General features: G+C 59.7%; 1 protein-coding gene across 1 annotated transcript; it reads left to right on the top strand.

Moving 5' to 3' along the window:
• Nucleotides 1-10: 10 nt before the first annotated feature.
• Nucleotides 11-7,283, top strand: Cilp2 (cartilage intermediate layer protein 2). Its single transcript, XM_027932224.2, has 8 exons — nucleotides 11-74; nucleotides 1,052-1,150; nucleotides 1,555-1,827; nucleotides 2,385-2,540; nucleotides 3,557-3,835; nucleotides 4,074-4,182; nucleotides 4,496-4,653; nucleotides 4,963-7,283. The coding sequence occupies exons 1-8, from the start codon at nucleotides 11-13 to the stop codon at nucleotides 7,281-7,283; spliced, it is 3,459 nt and encodes a 1,152-aa protein (XP_027788025.2).
• Nucleotides 7,284-12,652: the final 5,369 nt, after the last annotated feature.

Below are 12,652 nucleotides of genomic sequence, written 5' to 3'. Positions count from 1 at the left end.
GGACCTGGAGATGGCGTCACTGCTACCACTGCTCTGTCTCTGTGTCGCCGTAGCGCACCTGGCGGGTGCCCGAGGTGAGATGCCCCCAGCCCTAGGCTCCCGGAGACTTGACAGCCAGGTTTGCGTGCAGCTACATTAGGAAAAAGAACAAGGCACCTACGTGCCTCCCCAAGGCTTAAGCCCCCTTTGCCAGCCTTGGAGTGGGGGCGATGGGGAAACGGAGCTCTGGACCATCGGGGTGGTGGGGGGGAGAGGATCTCTTATTCCCTGCCCTCCTGGAAGGAAGGCACAGTGGACTTGCCAAGAGTGTGGATGTGAACCTTAGGTTTCTTTGGTTTCCAGAGACGGTGGGGTGCCTGACCCACCCAGCCCCAGCTTTTGGACCCTGAATCGCCAGGTCTCCTTTCCTAGACCAAAGGGTCAGAAACATTCCCTCCCTTGCACACACCCGCACCACCCAAAGAAACAATCCCCATCTCTGGAATGTCCTGCCATGGGGGCTGGTGATGGGCCCATTTCTCAGAGGAGATTGAGGCTCCAAGGAGGAAGGGACTTGTCTTAGGTTGTCACCCTGACTAGGTTATGTTCTTAAGATCAGAGAAGACAAGGTGGATTCCAAGGACAGATTGGGCCCCAAGTAAAAGGATGGAAAGGGTAGACTGAGGGAGGAACTTTCAATTGACCTGATGAAAGTGAATACATACAAGAGATTAGAGTCACAGTCGAATGAACTTGACTAAACTTGTGGCTGCTTAGCACACACAAGGGGTGATCTGAGCATGGGGGAGCAGAGTGGGACAGACTCCCCAGCTCATATGGAGTTGAAGCTGGACCAGAGAAAGGGACAGCGCTGCAGGAGTCTGGGGCTGGTAATGGAGAGGTTCTTGCAGGAGGGTGTGCTGTAGTCCACAGGGCTAGGGTTGGCTTCTGGCCTATCAGAGCCTCAGTTTTCTACCGTGTAAAATGAGAATGATCACCGCCTCCCTCTTGCACAAGGGGAGGGGGTCACAGTGGTCCCCATCACGGTCCTTCCTTTCCCCAACTCTTCCAGATGCCACACCCGTGGAGGAGCCCACAGGAATTGCATGGGGTCTGCAAGGAAGGTCGCTGCACCCTGGCCAGCCCTCACCAGCCCTGGAGGACTGGGAAGGTGAGTCAGCTTGGTTTGGAGTCCCCTCTCTGCTGCGGACTTACATGAACTCGGGCTAGTGGGGTCATGAAAGGAGGGGACGCAAACTAAGTGAAAGCTCCAGAACCATCCTGGTGCCTAGACATAGCAGGTCCTGGAAGTGATGTCCCAAGGGACCTAAATTACCGTCTAAGTAAGAGACTGGTCAAACAGCAGCAAGATCTCAGCGTGCCCAGATGGGCCAGCTCAAGCACTGGGGCTGGGCAAGTGGAGGTCAATCGTTCTTTACAAGGTCCTGAATCTGGTCGCGGTCGTGGGCGGGCTGGAGAATGGGTGAAGGGAGCCCAGCAGCAGGTCAGGCCCTTGTACGACTGACGGGGGCCGACAGGCTGCGACCCGGATCTCAGAGCGTGCGGTGCTCGCAGAGGCAAGCGAGTGGACGTCCTGGTTCAACGTGGACCATCCTGGAGGAGACGGCGACTTCGAGAGCTTGGCGGCCATTCGCTTCTACTACGGACCTGCCCGTGTGTGCCAGAGGCCGCTGGCGCTGGAGGCGCGCACCACCGACTGGGCCCTGCCGTCCGCGGTCGGCGAGCGCGTGCACTTGAATCCCACGCGCGGCTTCTGGTGCCTCAACCGCGAGCAGCCGCGCGGCCGCCGCTGTTCCAACTACCACGTGCGCTTCCGCTGCCCGCTCGGTGAGGGCGGGGTCCAGGGTGGGGCGGGGCCTGGAGTAGGTGGAGCTGGCAACCGTAGGTGGGTGGGACCAGAATGTGCTGAGGAAGGGGCTGTGTGGACCCGGCTAGACAGCAAGGAAGGTCGCTGCACCCTGGCCAGGAGCACCCCTACGGCCAGGAGGGGACTAGTGAGGGGAGGGGCTTAGGAGCAGTTGTTCCCAGGTAGGAAGCACCGCAGATCATCCCCCTGTCCTTACCATGAGAAACACATTTCCTTCCCTCATTTGCTTATTTGTAATTGTCGTGCTCTGTAGGTGTCTTGAGCCCCAAAGGTATTCAGGAACAGGAAATAGCGGGGCTAACCTCAGAGACTTTATCCGAAAGGGATAAATGCCCTCAAAGGGTGTGCCAGACCAGCACTGATGGGGACCGTAGGCAGGAGTGCCCACCCTAGAATGCATATAGTGTGGGTGGGTGTGTAGTGGTGGTGGCCTTTGGCCCCCACATTGTCACCAGGCGAGGCGAGGCGCGGTTCCTGGGAAGGCCAGCTGTCTGACCTTCCTCTTTGCTCTCCACAGAGGTCGCCTGGGGCGCGTGGGGTCCGTGGAGTCCCTGCTCTAGGAGCTGTGGGCCGGGCCGTCGCTTGCGCCACCGCAGCTGCGCAGGCCCGGCTGAGGATGCGTGTCCAGGGCGTTCCCTGGAGGCGCAAAAATGTGTGCGGCCTTCGTGCCCAGGTAGGAAGGCGGGTATGGAGTAGTGGTCTTTTCGTGGGGGTCCCGTTAGGGTCGGGGTCAGGGAAAGAGGTTGGGACGGGGCCTGTTGAGGGACGTGCTTGGTGGGGAACTAGTTGAAGGACTAGAGAGAAGGGTTTAGGAGGAGGAAGCCGGGATGCAGTGACCATGCACCGAGGGCCCCAACACAGGCTAGGTGGAAACTTCTCCTTCCAGGGCCCAAGGAGCACTGGTGACTGCCACAGGGCTTGTGTCAAGCAGACACAGGCAGAGCTAAGGGGTCACTTTCCCTGTGTGTATGGCCCAATGTACAGATATCCCCACGGGCAGACCAATGTTGCTTCTTGTACTTGGGGTGCTCCTGAGTGGCATATACAGCCTCCACCCCACGCCCACGCCCACGCAGACACGCGCTCACACCCTGGCAGACATGGTGCCTAGGCCCTCCCAGGGCCAGACACTGGGCCAGCCAGGAGGCGACTGGAAATTCCGCTTGGTCCTGGGCTCCACAAACACCGTCTGGACTGCTCTGGAGGAGCCTGCCGCAGGGTGGGGGCACACAGTGGCCAATGGTGGGGTCCCCACCCCACCCTGCCTGGCTCTGCCCTTTCAGAGCCTCTGCCCTGAAGTTTCCAGTGGAATTTTCCATTTTATGGAGAAGCCGTAGGTTTGGAAGGGGAGAGATGTTGTCTCCCCAAGACAGCCCCTGCTTAGATATGTTTTCTCCTGCTGGAAGGGGCCTCTCCGTCCTTGAGAGTCAACTTTTCTGTCCCCTCCTCCAGGACATCTTTCCAATCTCTCTAGATCCCAATTCCCTTTCCCTGACCTAGCCCTGTGGGCTCAGTTCCATCTCCCCCTCACACTAGGGGCTAATTTAAGCCAAGCCATGGTGACCTCTGATGGGCATAATGTGGGGCAGGGGAATCTCCAGGTGTGGCTATAGAGTAAGTGGAAAGCCCCACGACCACAGGAGGGAGTGTGGAAGCCTCTGCCCCTGCTGTCTCCTTGTGTCCCCCCAGGGTGCAGCCCTGACTTCTGCAGGTGCCCTGACCACATCCTTCTGGGCTTGGTGGTTACACCATCTGGGCGACCACTGTCAGGAGCCAGGGTGTCCCTGAGAGCCCGACCTGGCACTATAGCCACCAGTGATACCCAAGGAACCTTCCGGGTGCCTGGATTCTGTGCCAGTAACCAGGCCAATGTCAGTGCCCAGATGGATGGCTTCTCTGTAGGTGTGGCTCGGGCCCAGGCCAATGGCACCAACCTCGCTGTGGTCACCATTGTCCTTGATAAGTTACGTAAGTACCTTCACAACAGAGAGCATAAGGGGACTGAGGGACTGGGAAAGTTATTCTAGGTCACACTGAGCACTTGAAGTCCGGGGGAAAGAATTAAAATGTGACACAGTTGTTGGGGAAGGTATAGGCAGGTCAATCTCTGGGAGAAGGGAATGTGTGGGGGCTTTGTTTTTGGGAAGGGTCCCTGGGAGAAGCTGTGGTGGGTCAGGGTCCTGATCTTTGCCACATTTGCCCCCAGGAAAGCCCTACCTGGTGAAGCACCCTGAGTCCAGAGTGCAAGAGGCTGGCCAGAATGTAACCTTTTGCTGCAAAGCCTCAGGAACCCCTATGCCCAAGAAATACTTGTGGTGAGTCTCTGGCCCAAGCTCAGGTAGCTGTAGTCCTGCTCTGGGGTTGGATGGGATTTCCCATGATTATGTGGTACCTCAAAGACATTCTAGAAGTGGATGCTGGCCTCGGTTTCCCATCTGGAGAGTTGAGGAAGCTTTGCCCAGGAAGCAAATAGATGGCAGAGAGGCTACCATGGAAATTAAGCAAACCCGTCTCCCCAGCAAGGAGGCTGACCCCGGGGCAACCCCTCTGCGGCTCCCTGACCTGCTTCCTGGGGACAGTTTCACCTCACCCCAAGTGTCCCCATGGTGTTGTCCACCTACCACCCAGGTTTCACAATGGGACCCTGCTGGACAGGCGAGAACATGGGTATGGGGCCCACTTGGAGCTTCGAGGGCTGCGCCCAGACCAGGCTGGTATCTACCATTGCAAGGCGTGGAATGAGGCCGGAGCTGTGCGCTCTGGCGCTGCCCAGCTCATCGTGCTTGGTGAGCATCCTGGGCCTAGGTGGGAGCAAGCCCAGCCAGTGAACCAAGCCCCTACTCTAGCTAAGCCTCAACCCCAATTGAAACCCCAAATCCAAATGATCTCTGACTTTATTGAGTCCTACCCTGGCCCCCAACTAAACACCAACCTTGGGTTAATCCTGGTCTCAGGCTGACCCTCAAATCGCAGTCCTCACCTTAGGCTTGTGTCCCACTCCTGGGTTGAGCCCTTCACTCCAAATGTAGCCTCCAGGTGTGGCCTCCACAAACCTTAGCCTCTTGCCTTGACCTGGCCGATTTCGGGTTCCCCAGCTCCAGGCCAGCCAGCCTGCGACCCCCGACCCCGAGAACACCTCATCAAGCTCCCGGATGACTGTAGCCAGCCAGGCAGCGGCCCTGCGTACCTGGATGTAGGCCTCTGTCCGGACACCCGCTGCCCCAGCTCTGCAGGCTCAAGTCCCCGGTGTGGGGACCCTGGCTCCCGCTGCTGCTCGGTGCGCCGCCTAGAGAGCAGAGAGATACACTGCTCCAGCTACGTCCTCCCAGTGAAGGTGGTGGCCGAGTGTGGCTGCCAGAAGTGTCTGCCTCCTCGGGGACTGGTCCGGGGCCGGGTGGTAACCGCAGACTCCGGAAAGCCCCTGCGCTTCGCCAGGATCCTGCTGGGCCAGGAACCCATTGGCTTCACCTCCTACCAGGGCGACTTCACAATCGAAGTGCCGCCCTCCACCGAACGGCTGGTGGTGACTTTCGTGGACCCCAGTGGTGAGTTCATGGATACTGTCCGGGTCTTGCCTTTTGACCCTCGAGGTGCTGGCGTGTATCACGAGGTCAAGGCCATGCGGAAGAAAGCTCCAGTCATCTTAGATGCCAGCCAGAGCAACACGATCCCGCTCGGGGATATGGAAGAGGCGCCCTTGGGGGAGCTGGTCCTGCCACCGGGATCCTTCCGCCACGCAGATGGCAAACCGTACACTGGGACGGTGGAGGCCCGGGTAACGTTCGTGGACCCCAGAGATCTCACTTCGGCGGCTGCAGCCCCCAGTGATCTGCGCTTCGTGGACAGTGATGGTGAGCTGGCCCCGCTGCGCACCTACGGCATGTTCTCCGTGGACCTCCGCGCGCCGGGCTCCACGGAGCAGCTGCACACTGGGCCTGTGGCGGTGCGTGTGGCCGCAGACCAGATCCACATGGCCGGCCACACGGAGGCCCTCAAGCTGTGGTCCCTGAACCCCGAGAACGGCTTGTGGGAGGAGGAGAGCGGCTTCAAACGCGAGGGCTCCTCGGCCGCCCGGGTCCGCAGGGAGGAGCGCGTCTTCCTGGTGGGCAACACTGAGATCCGCGAGCGGCGCCTGTTCAACCTGGACGTGCCCGAGCGCCGCCGCTGCTTCGTGAAGGTGCGCGCCTACGTCAACGACAAGTTCACCCCCAGCGAGCAGGTGGAGGGCGTGGTGGTCACGCTGGTGAACCTGGAGCCCGCCCCGGGCTTCTCCGCCAACCCCCGCGCGTGGGGTCGCTTCGACAGCGTGGTCACCGGCCCCAATGGCGCCTGTCTCCCCGCCTTCTGCGACGCCGACAGCCCCGACGCTTACACGGCCTTTATCACGGCCACCCTGGGGGGCGAGGAGCTGGAGCCGGCGCCTTCCCGGCCTCGCCCGCGCGCGGCGGCAGTGGGCGTCACGCAGCCCTACCTGGACAGGCTGGGTTACCGCCGGACCGACCACGACGACCCGGCGCTCAAACGCAACGGCTTCCACATCAACCTCGCAAAACCCAGACCCGGCGTCCCCTCCGAGGCCAACGGCCCCGTGTACCCGTGGCGCAGCCTGCGGGAGTGCCAGGAGGCTCCGGTGAACGCCAGTCACTTTCGTTTCTCGCGAGTGGAGGCCGACAAGTACGAGTACAATGTGGTCCCCTTCCGGGAAGGCACGCCAGCCTCCTGGACCGGCGATCTCCTGTCCTGGTGGCCTAATCCACAGGAATTCCGGGCCTGCTTCCTCAAGGTGAAGATCCAAGGCCCGCAGGAGTACATGGTCCGCGCCCACAACGCAGGGGGGAGCCACCCGCACACCCAGGGCCAGCTCTACGGGCTGCGAGATGCCCGCAGTGTCCGAGACCCTGAGCGACCCGGCATCTCTGCGGCCTGCGTGGAGTTCAAGTGCAGTGGGATGCTGTTTGACCAGCGTCAGGTGGACAGGACGCTGGTCACTGTCACGCCCCAGGGCAGCTGCCGCCTGGTGGAGGTTAATGGGCTTCTCCAGGATTACCTGGCTCGGCACCCCCCACCCGTGCCCTCCGAGGACCAGGCTGCCTTTTCCATGCTAGCCCCCCTGGACCCTCTTGGTCACAACTATGGCATCTACACCGTCACTGACCAGAGCCCGAGGCTGGCTAAGGAGATCGCCATTGGCCGCTGCTTTGATGGCTCCTCTGATGGCTTTTCCAGGGAGATGAAGGCTGATGCTGGCACAGCGATCACCTTCCAGTGCAGGGAACCACCAGCCCGGCCCAACCTTTTCCAGAGGCTGCTGGAGTCCCCAGCGGCAGCGCTTGGTGACATCCGCAGGGAGATGGGTCAGGCAGCCAGGCCACAGAGCAGGGCTACCAGTTCCTTCAGCACCCAAAGGGGCCAGTGACCTTGTCCCACAACCTCACTTCCTTGCCTTGCTTTGGACTCCTTGTTCTGAGACTTCTCACCCCACTTCTTCCCCAGAGGCCCCCTTTCCAGGTTTTTGGGGTCTCATTCCCCTCCCCACCAGAATTTAGAGTTAAGAAAAAAACTAGGCGTGTCCAACAGTGGAAGTGTCAGGCAGGTGGGCAGTTTTCGCGGTGTGACCTGAGGTGAAGCTTGCTCTGACAGGGGTTGGAGCCAGCCTCCCGAGAGCCAGTCACCAGACTGAGGCCTGCAGAAACTGTTCCCTGCTCAAAAGCGGTTTCTGACTTTCACATGTGTGTTGACCTTGATTTCAGATAGTCTGCCCTTTGGCGAGAAGCCCTCTCTGCCTGTTGCTGAGCTTTATAAGATCCCCCACCCCAAGCTTTGTTCTGGGATTATTTATTGAAATAAAGCCCAGGGGGCTTGTTGTGGATGTCAGTGGGGGATCCAGGCTGGACCCAGTGAAAGTGAGGAAGGGGCTTCTTGTGGCCCCTTTCCAGGGGAAGCTCTGGGGATGGGGGCAGATTAACAATTCTCATGTTTGGTGCTTGGAAATCCCTTTGGTGGGGTTGGGGCAGGTGCTCAATTAAAAATGCTTTATTTCCAACTCATGATGTCAAGCTCTGGGGACTGAAGGACAGAGGTTGGGGCTACCAGTTCAGACAGGACATGTCAGAGGCACACATGGCCACATGTGGCCGGGGCATACCTGGAACAGGCACATGTGCCTCAGCAGATGTGTCTGTGACACGTGTGTGCGGAGTCACTCTGGAGCCGTCAGAGCCTTTGAGGCTCTGACCGCTGAGCACGGTAGCAGCTGCCGCCCTGGCCTGGCCTCCTCAGCCAGCTGTGCCTGGCCCGAGCCCTGGAGCTGCAGTGGGTAAGGAGGGGCCTTGGCGGGGGAGCGCCTAGGACAGGCGGCAGCAAAAGAGGCCGCCCTGGACTTCCTTAGCTGGGGTCACAGCAGCCCCACCCAGCTGAGGTCAGGCCATGCCATGGCCACATGGTGACTGAGGTGCCCAAGGCCAGGGTCCCGGACTCTCTGACCTGGGCAGGACCTTCAATCTGGAGTTGCAGAATCATGACTGCTCACGTTCCGTGTGTGTGACCAGGCAATCCCATGGTGACCCGAGGAGCAGGCACTGTTCTGATCACATCCCCCATTTTATGGAGAAGCTGAGGCCCTCAGGTGCTGGCATGAGTCCCAGCAGGAGTGGTGGCTCTCTGGATGACCCAGCAGGCTCAACCCCTCTACATGTACCCCAGGGGCTCCTCCGGCCTGGAGATGTCAATGTGGCATGGCTGGAGGAGCCTGCAGGGAGGTCTGGGAGGGGGCTTGGGCCTGGCTAACCATCCCCAGGGTCCTGGCAGGGAGGGGAGCCTAGAGCCTGCTAGAACCTCTGAACACCTGGTCACCCACTTCCGTGATCTGCTTATGCAGCTGCAGCCATGTCATCTCTGTGCCAACCCTGGGGTCCCTGAGAGATCTCAGCCTTGAGGGGAAAGGGAGAGAGGGGCTCACACATGCAGTCCCTGACACACCCCTGGGGGCCGCTCCCTTGGCTCCTCTCCACGTGACCACACCCCAGATGCCCCCGCTTCCCACCCCACGCCAGGCTCAGCCCCTGGTAAGTCCCAAGCTCTTCAGCCCTCACTGGTTCGCTTAGGCCACTTCTCCGAGGAACACCTTCCTGTGTCCCAAGGGTGGATCTGGGGCCTGGAGGGACTAGGAGATGCTAACAGGCCCAAGTGTACCAGCCGCAGTCCGGGACGCCCCTGGAGCCTGGTTTGGGAGGCAGGCCCCAGGACTCCAACTGTGGCCAGAGTGGACTGTGATGGAAAGTTGCTTGGGAGCGCATGGAAGCCAGAGGCGAGGGACATGTGTGTTTATCCAGAATTTACTACATCCGCACCCCCAGCTGACCGGGATGTTTCAAGGGGCAGGTCCCTGCTCAAGGCAATCCAGACTCCCGGCTTGCCCGGGCCCTGCTCAGAGCGGCCTGGCGGGGTCATGGGGAGTGGCGGGCATGGGGGGGTTGTCCTGGCGGCCGGCAGGCAAAGCCCGCTGCAGACTCCAGGCCTGGGGTGATGAGGTGTCCTGCTTCGTGGCCAAATACCTTTCATTGAGGAAGTGTTGGGGCCTTGGCTGCTGCCAAGCCCAGGGCAGCCGGCCCGGTGGGGCGAATGGCCAGCCTGGCCCAGCACCCTTTCTTAGGGTGGGGTAGGGTCGGTGGGCATCCTCCTGAAGCCCCCTCTCCACCTGACTGGGCCAAGGAGTGGCAGGGGGCCAGGGGAAGCAGGCCAGGGAGGGCATCTGAGGACCAGCGATGCTTGGTCCAGGGTGGGCTGCAGCCCCGGCTCCTCCTCACCCTGGAGATGATTCTTTGAGATGGGATCGTTTGTCCCCAGCTTCCGGAGGAGGACACTGAGGCTCTGAGAGGAGAAAGCCGTTGCCCTGAGCTCACAGGCCCGCGCCTTGAGTCCCCCCGTTCTAGTTTCCACGAGGAGTCCCACCCTGCCCTCTTAGGACAGGGGCCATTTGCCTTCTGGAAAATCCATTGCCCACCTCCCCTCTGCCAAACTGGGGCTGCCAGAGCACATCCGCACAGCCTGGGGGCTGGAGGGCGAGAGACCCCAGAGACCCTGGCTCCAGCCATCTTGGGGTCAGCTCAGGGCATGAGGAGGCCCTTAGTCCCGCCCACGGCATTTTAGACTTTTATAATTTTAGAACCAGGGGTTCTTAAAATTCCTAACACCACGGTGGAGAGAAGAATCTTGGAACAGTAAAATGCTTAAAACAAGAGTCTAAAACCACAGAATCCAAGAGGAAGAAAATTAAAAAATGAACACACATTAAGCTCTGAATGGATGCAGCCACTCCACCCCGCCATGATGGAACTTACTTTAAGGCCATTTAATGGATATTGTCTTGAGGCCCCAAAATATGCTTTTAGGGGGAATGATTTCTCCTCCCCATTTCATGGCTGAAACACTTTGCCCAGAGTCACACAGCACATGGAAACATTATAGGCTAAAGGTAAGAGCAATGCTTCCCAAAGGAGGAGACACAAGCATGGGTTTTGAAGGATGTATAGGAGTTTGCCGGGTGGGGAAGGAAGGAAAGACCTTCTGGATGGCTGGAAACGTGTATACCAAGGCCAAATGAAGGAAGCCCTTAGGCAGGCAGCAGCAGACACTGAGGGGAGGTGAACAGAGCCCAAACACTGATTTGGGAACCTGCAATGGGCAATGGGGAGCCATGGAAGGTGCTGGAACAGAAGGGGGTCACACAATTTCTCATGACAGACTCCCCTGGAACTGGATTCAGCTTATTGGGAAGTGTTTCATGGAACTGGAATCTCTTCCCTCCCACATGGTGGCTCTTGCAGAATCCAAATCCTGCAGCCCAGTGCCCCCTCCCCACAGCTGCCTCCTGTCCTGGCTGAAAGTCCCTGGCTCCTCCATCAGGGCCTCGTGGACTGGCGTGGCCACCCACCACTTCCCCCGTCTGTCTCTCTCATCAGCCGTCAGAGTTGGGTAGGACCCAGTCTCAGACCCCAAAGGCGGGAGCCAGCCTGGCGGGGTGACCTGGCTTCTGTCAGGTGGGGGGTGCTGGAGCGTTAATGGTGGAAAGGAAGGCAGGAGGCCAGCCCAGCGAGCCGTCCAGGGAACGCTGGCGCCTGGCTGCCTGACCCCTTCAGGGCAGGAATGGAGGCCAGACCCCAGGTTCTGGGCAGGTGGGAAGGAGACCCAGGGCTCAGAGGAGCAGGAGACCCCAGATGCAAGGGGACACACACAGCACTCCTCAGGGCCACCACCACGGGGAAGCAGCACTGTGTGTCACACACAGCCAGGCGAGACTGTCACCAGTCCTGAGGCCACACTGTCTTCACCATGCTTGGTCCCTGTTCCCTGCAATCAGGTATTCCCTTTTACAACCTGGTTGCCTTCCTGTCACTCAACAGGTGACACTGTCACCCTCGGTCACACGGGCAGTTACGCCTGCAAAGTGCACGAGGCGGGACCTGCCAGACTCAAAGGATGCCACCCCTCACAGTGGCGGGAGCAGTCAGATGCAGCACCCCGATGTGGGAAGCCACAGGTTGGGGCGCCTTTGACTCCCAGATGGCTCCAACACCCACGACCCCCACGGTTCAGTCCCGCTGAGCGCCCCGGCCACAGCTCGGTGCATGAGGCACGTCCCACCCCTCGGAGCCCTGGAGAGGAGTGTGGGGGCGGGGGACTGGGGGCCTCCAGGTCCAGGCAGCATTGCCAGGGAAGTCCTGATCCCTTCCTCCTGCTGACTCAGGCCCGGGCAGGCCGCAGGTCTGCCAAACCTCAGGTATGTCCTCGAAGTCTGTCTGGCGGGTCCAGCGAGGGCGGGGAGGGGGCTCCCACTCAGACTCAGGCTTCCCCTGGGCGCGGCCTCCCCCTCATCCCAGATGGGGCTGAGTTTCAAGGTGGAGCTCAAGGCAGGGGGCCAACCTGGTGGGGGGCTGAGGCCACCCCTCACGTCCCTGTTCTTCCCAGCGGAAGGTTGGTGGAGAAATGAACCCCCAGTGGAGCCAAGGTGCCCCAGAGTGACGAACGAAGGGGCCCCGCTTAGCTCACTCTCCCTGCCCATAAAGACGTCACTGTCTGGTGGCAGCTGGCCTGGCTGCCTGTCCTGGGGCCCTGCACGGGGACCTGAACACAAATGGACACAGTGCTCCCATGGGCTGTCCGTGCAGACCTGGGGTACAGATGTGACAAATGACGGACAAACCCAGCCCCAGGACGGGCCTTCACCGAACCCCGGTCAGAAGGGCAAAGCAGGACTAGGCCCAGATATGCCAGCCCGAAAGGTCAAGTCTGGGTCAGTGAGAGGGCCGGGGGCTGGAGGAGGGCCCAGGGAAGGTTTTCTGGAGGAGGGGACATTTTCATATGGGCATTGCAAAGTGAGTGAGTCTGTGAAGCCTGATGTCCAACAGTCCAGATGTCCAAAAGTCTTGATTGCTTTTTTTTTGCGGGGGAGGTGGGTACTGGAAATTGAACTCAGGGACACTCGACCCCTGAGCCACATCCCCAGCCCTATTTTGTATTTTATTTAGAGACAGGGTCTCACTGAGTTGCTTGATGCCTCGCTTTTTGCTGAGGCTGGCTTTGAACTCATGATCCTCCTGCCTCAGCCTCCCAGGTCACTGGGATTACAGGCATGTGTCACTGTCTGGTTTGAACACTGGTTTTGTGAGTTTTCTTTTTGTCTGTGAGGATTGTGAGCAGAGAAGGGAAACAGACAAATCTCAATTCCTGACTTCCTCTTTTTATTTCTATTTTTTGTACTACTGGGGATTGAACCCAAGGCTTTAT

This window comes from Marmota flaviventris, chromosome 1, assembly GCF_047511675.1.
Source record: "Marmota flaviventris isolate mMarFla1 chromosome 1, mMarFla1.hap1, whole genome shotgun sequence".
Classification (NCBI taxonomy): domain Eukaryota; kingdom Metazoa; phylum Chordata; class Mammalia; order Rodentia; family Sciuridae; genus Marmota; species Marmota flaviventris.
The sequence above is the reverse complement of the archived record's forward strand: the minus strand, read 5'-3'. Positions and strand labels throughout refer to the sequence as shown.

Coding starts and splice junctions, on each gene's coding strand:
- Cilp2 (XM_027932224.2), top strand. CDS start 11: ATGGCGTCACTGCTACCACTGCTCTGTCTCTGTGTCGCCGTAGCGCAC. Junction 2,541..3,556: donor TGTGCGGCCTTCGTGCCCAG/GTAGGAAGGCGG, acceptor GTGTCCCCCCAG/GGTGCAGCCCTGACTTCTGC. Junction 4,654..4,962: donor TGCCCAGCTCATCGTGCTTG/GTGAGCATCCTG, acceptor CGGGTTCCCCAG/CTCCAGGCCAGCCAGCCTGC.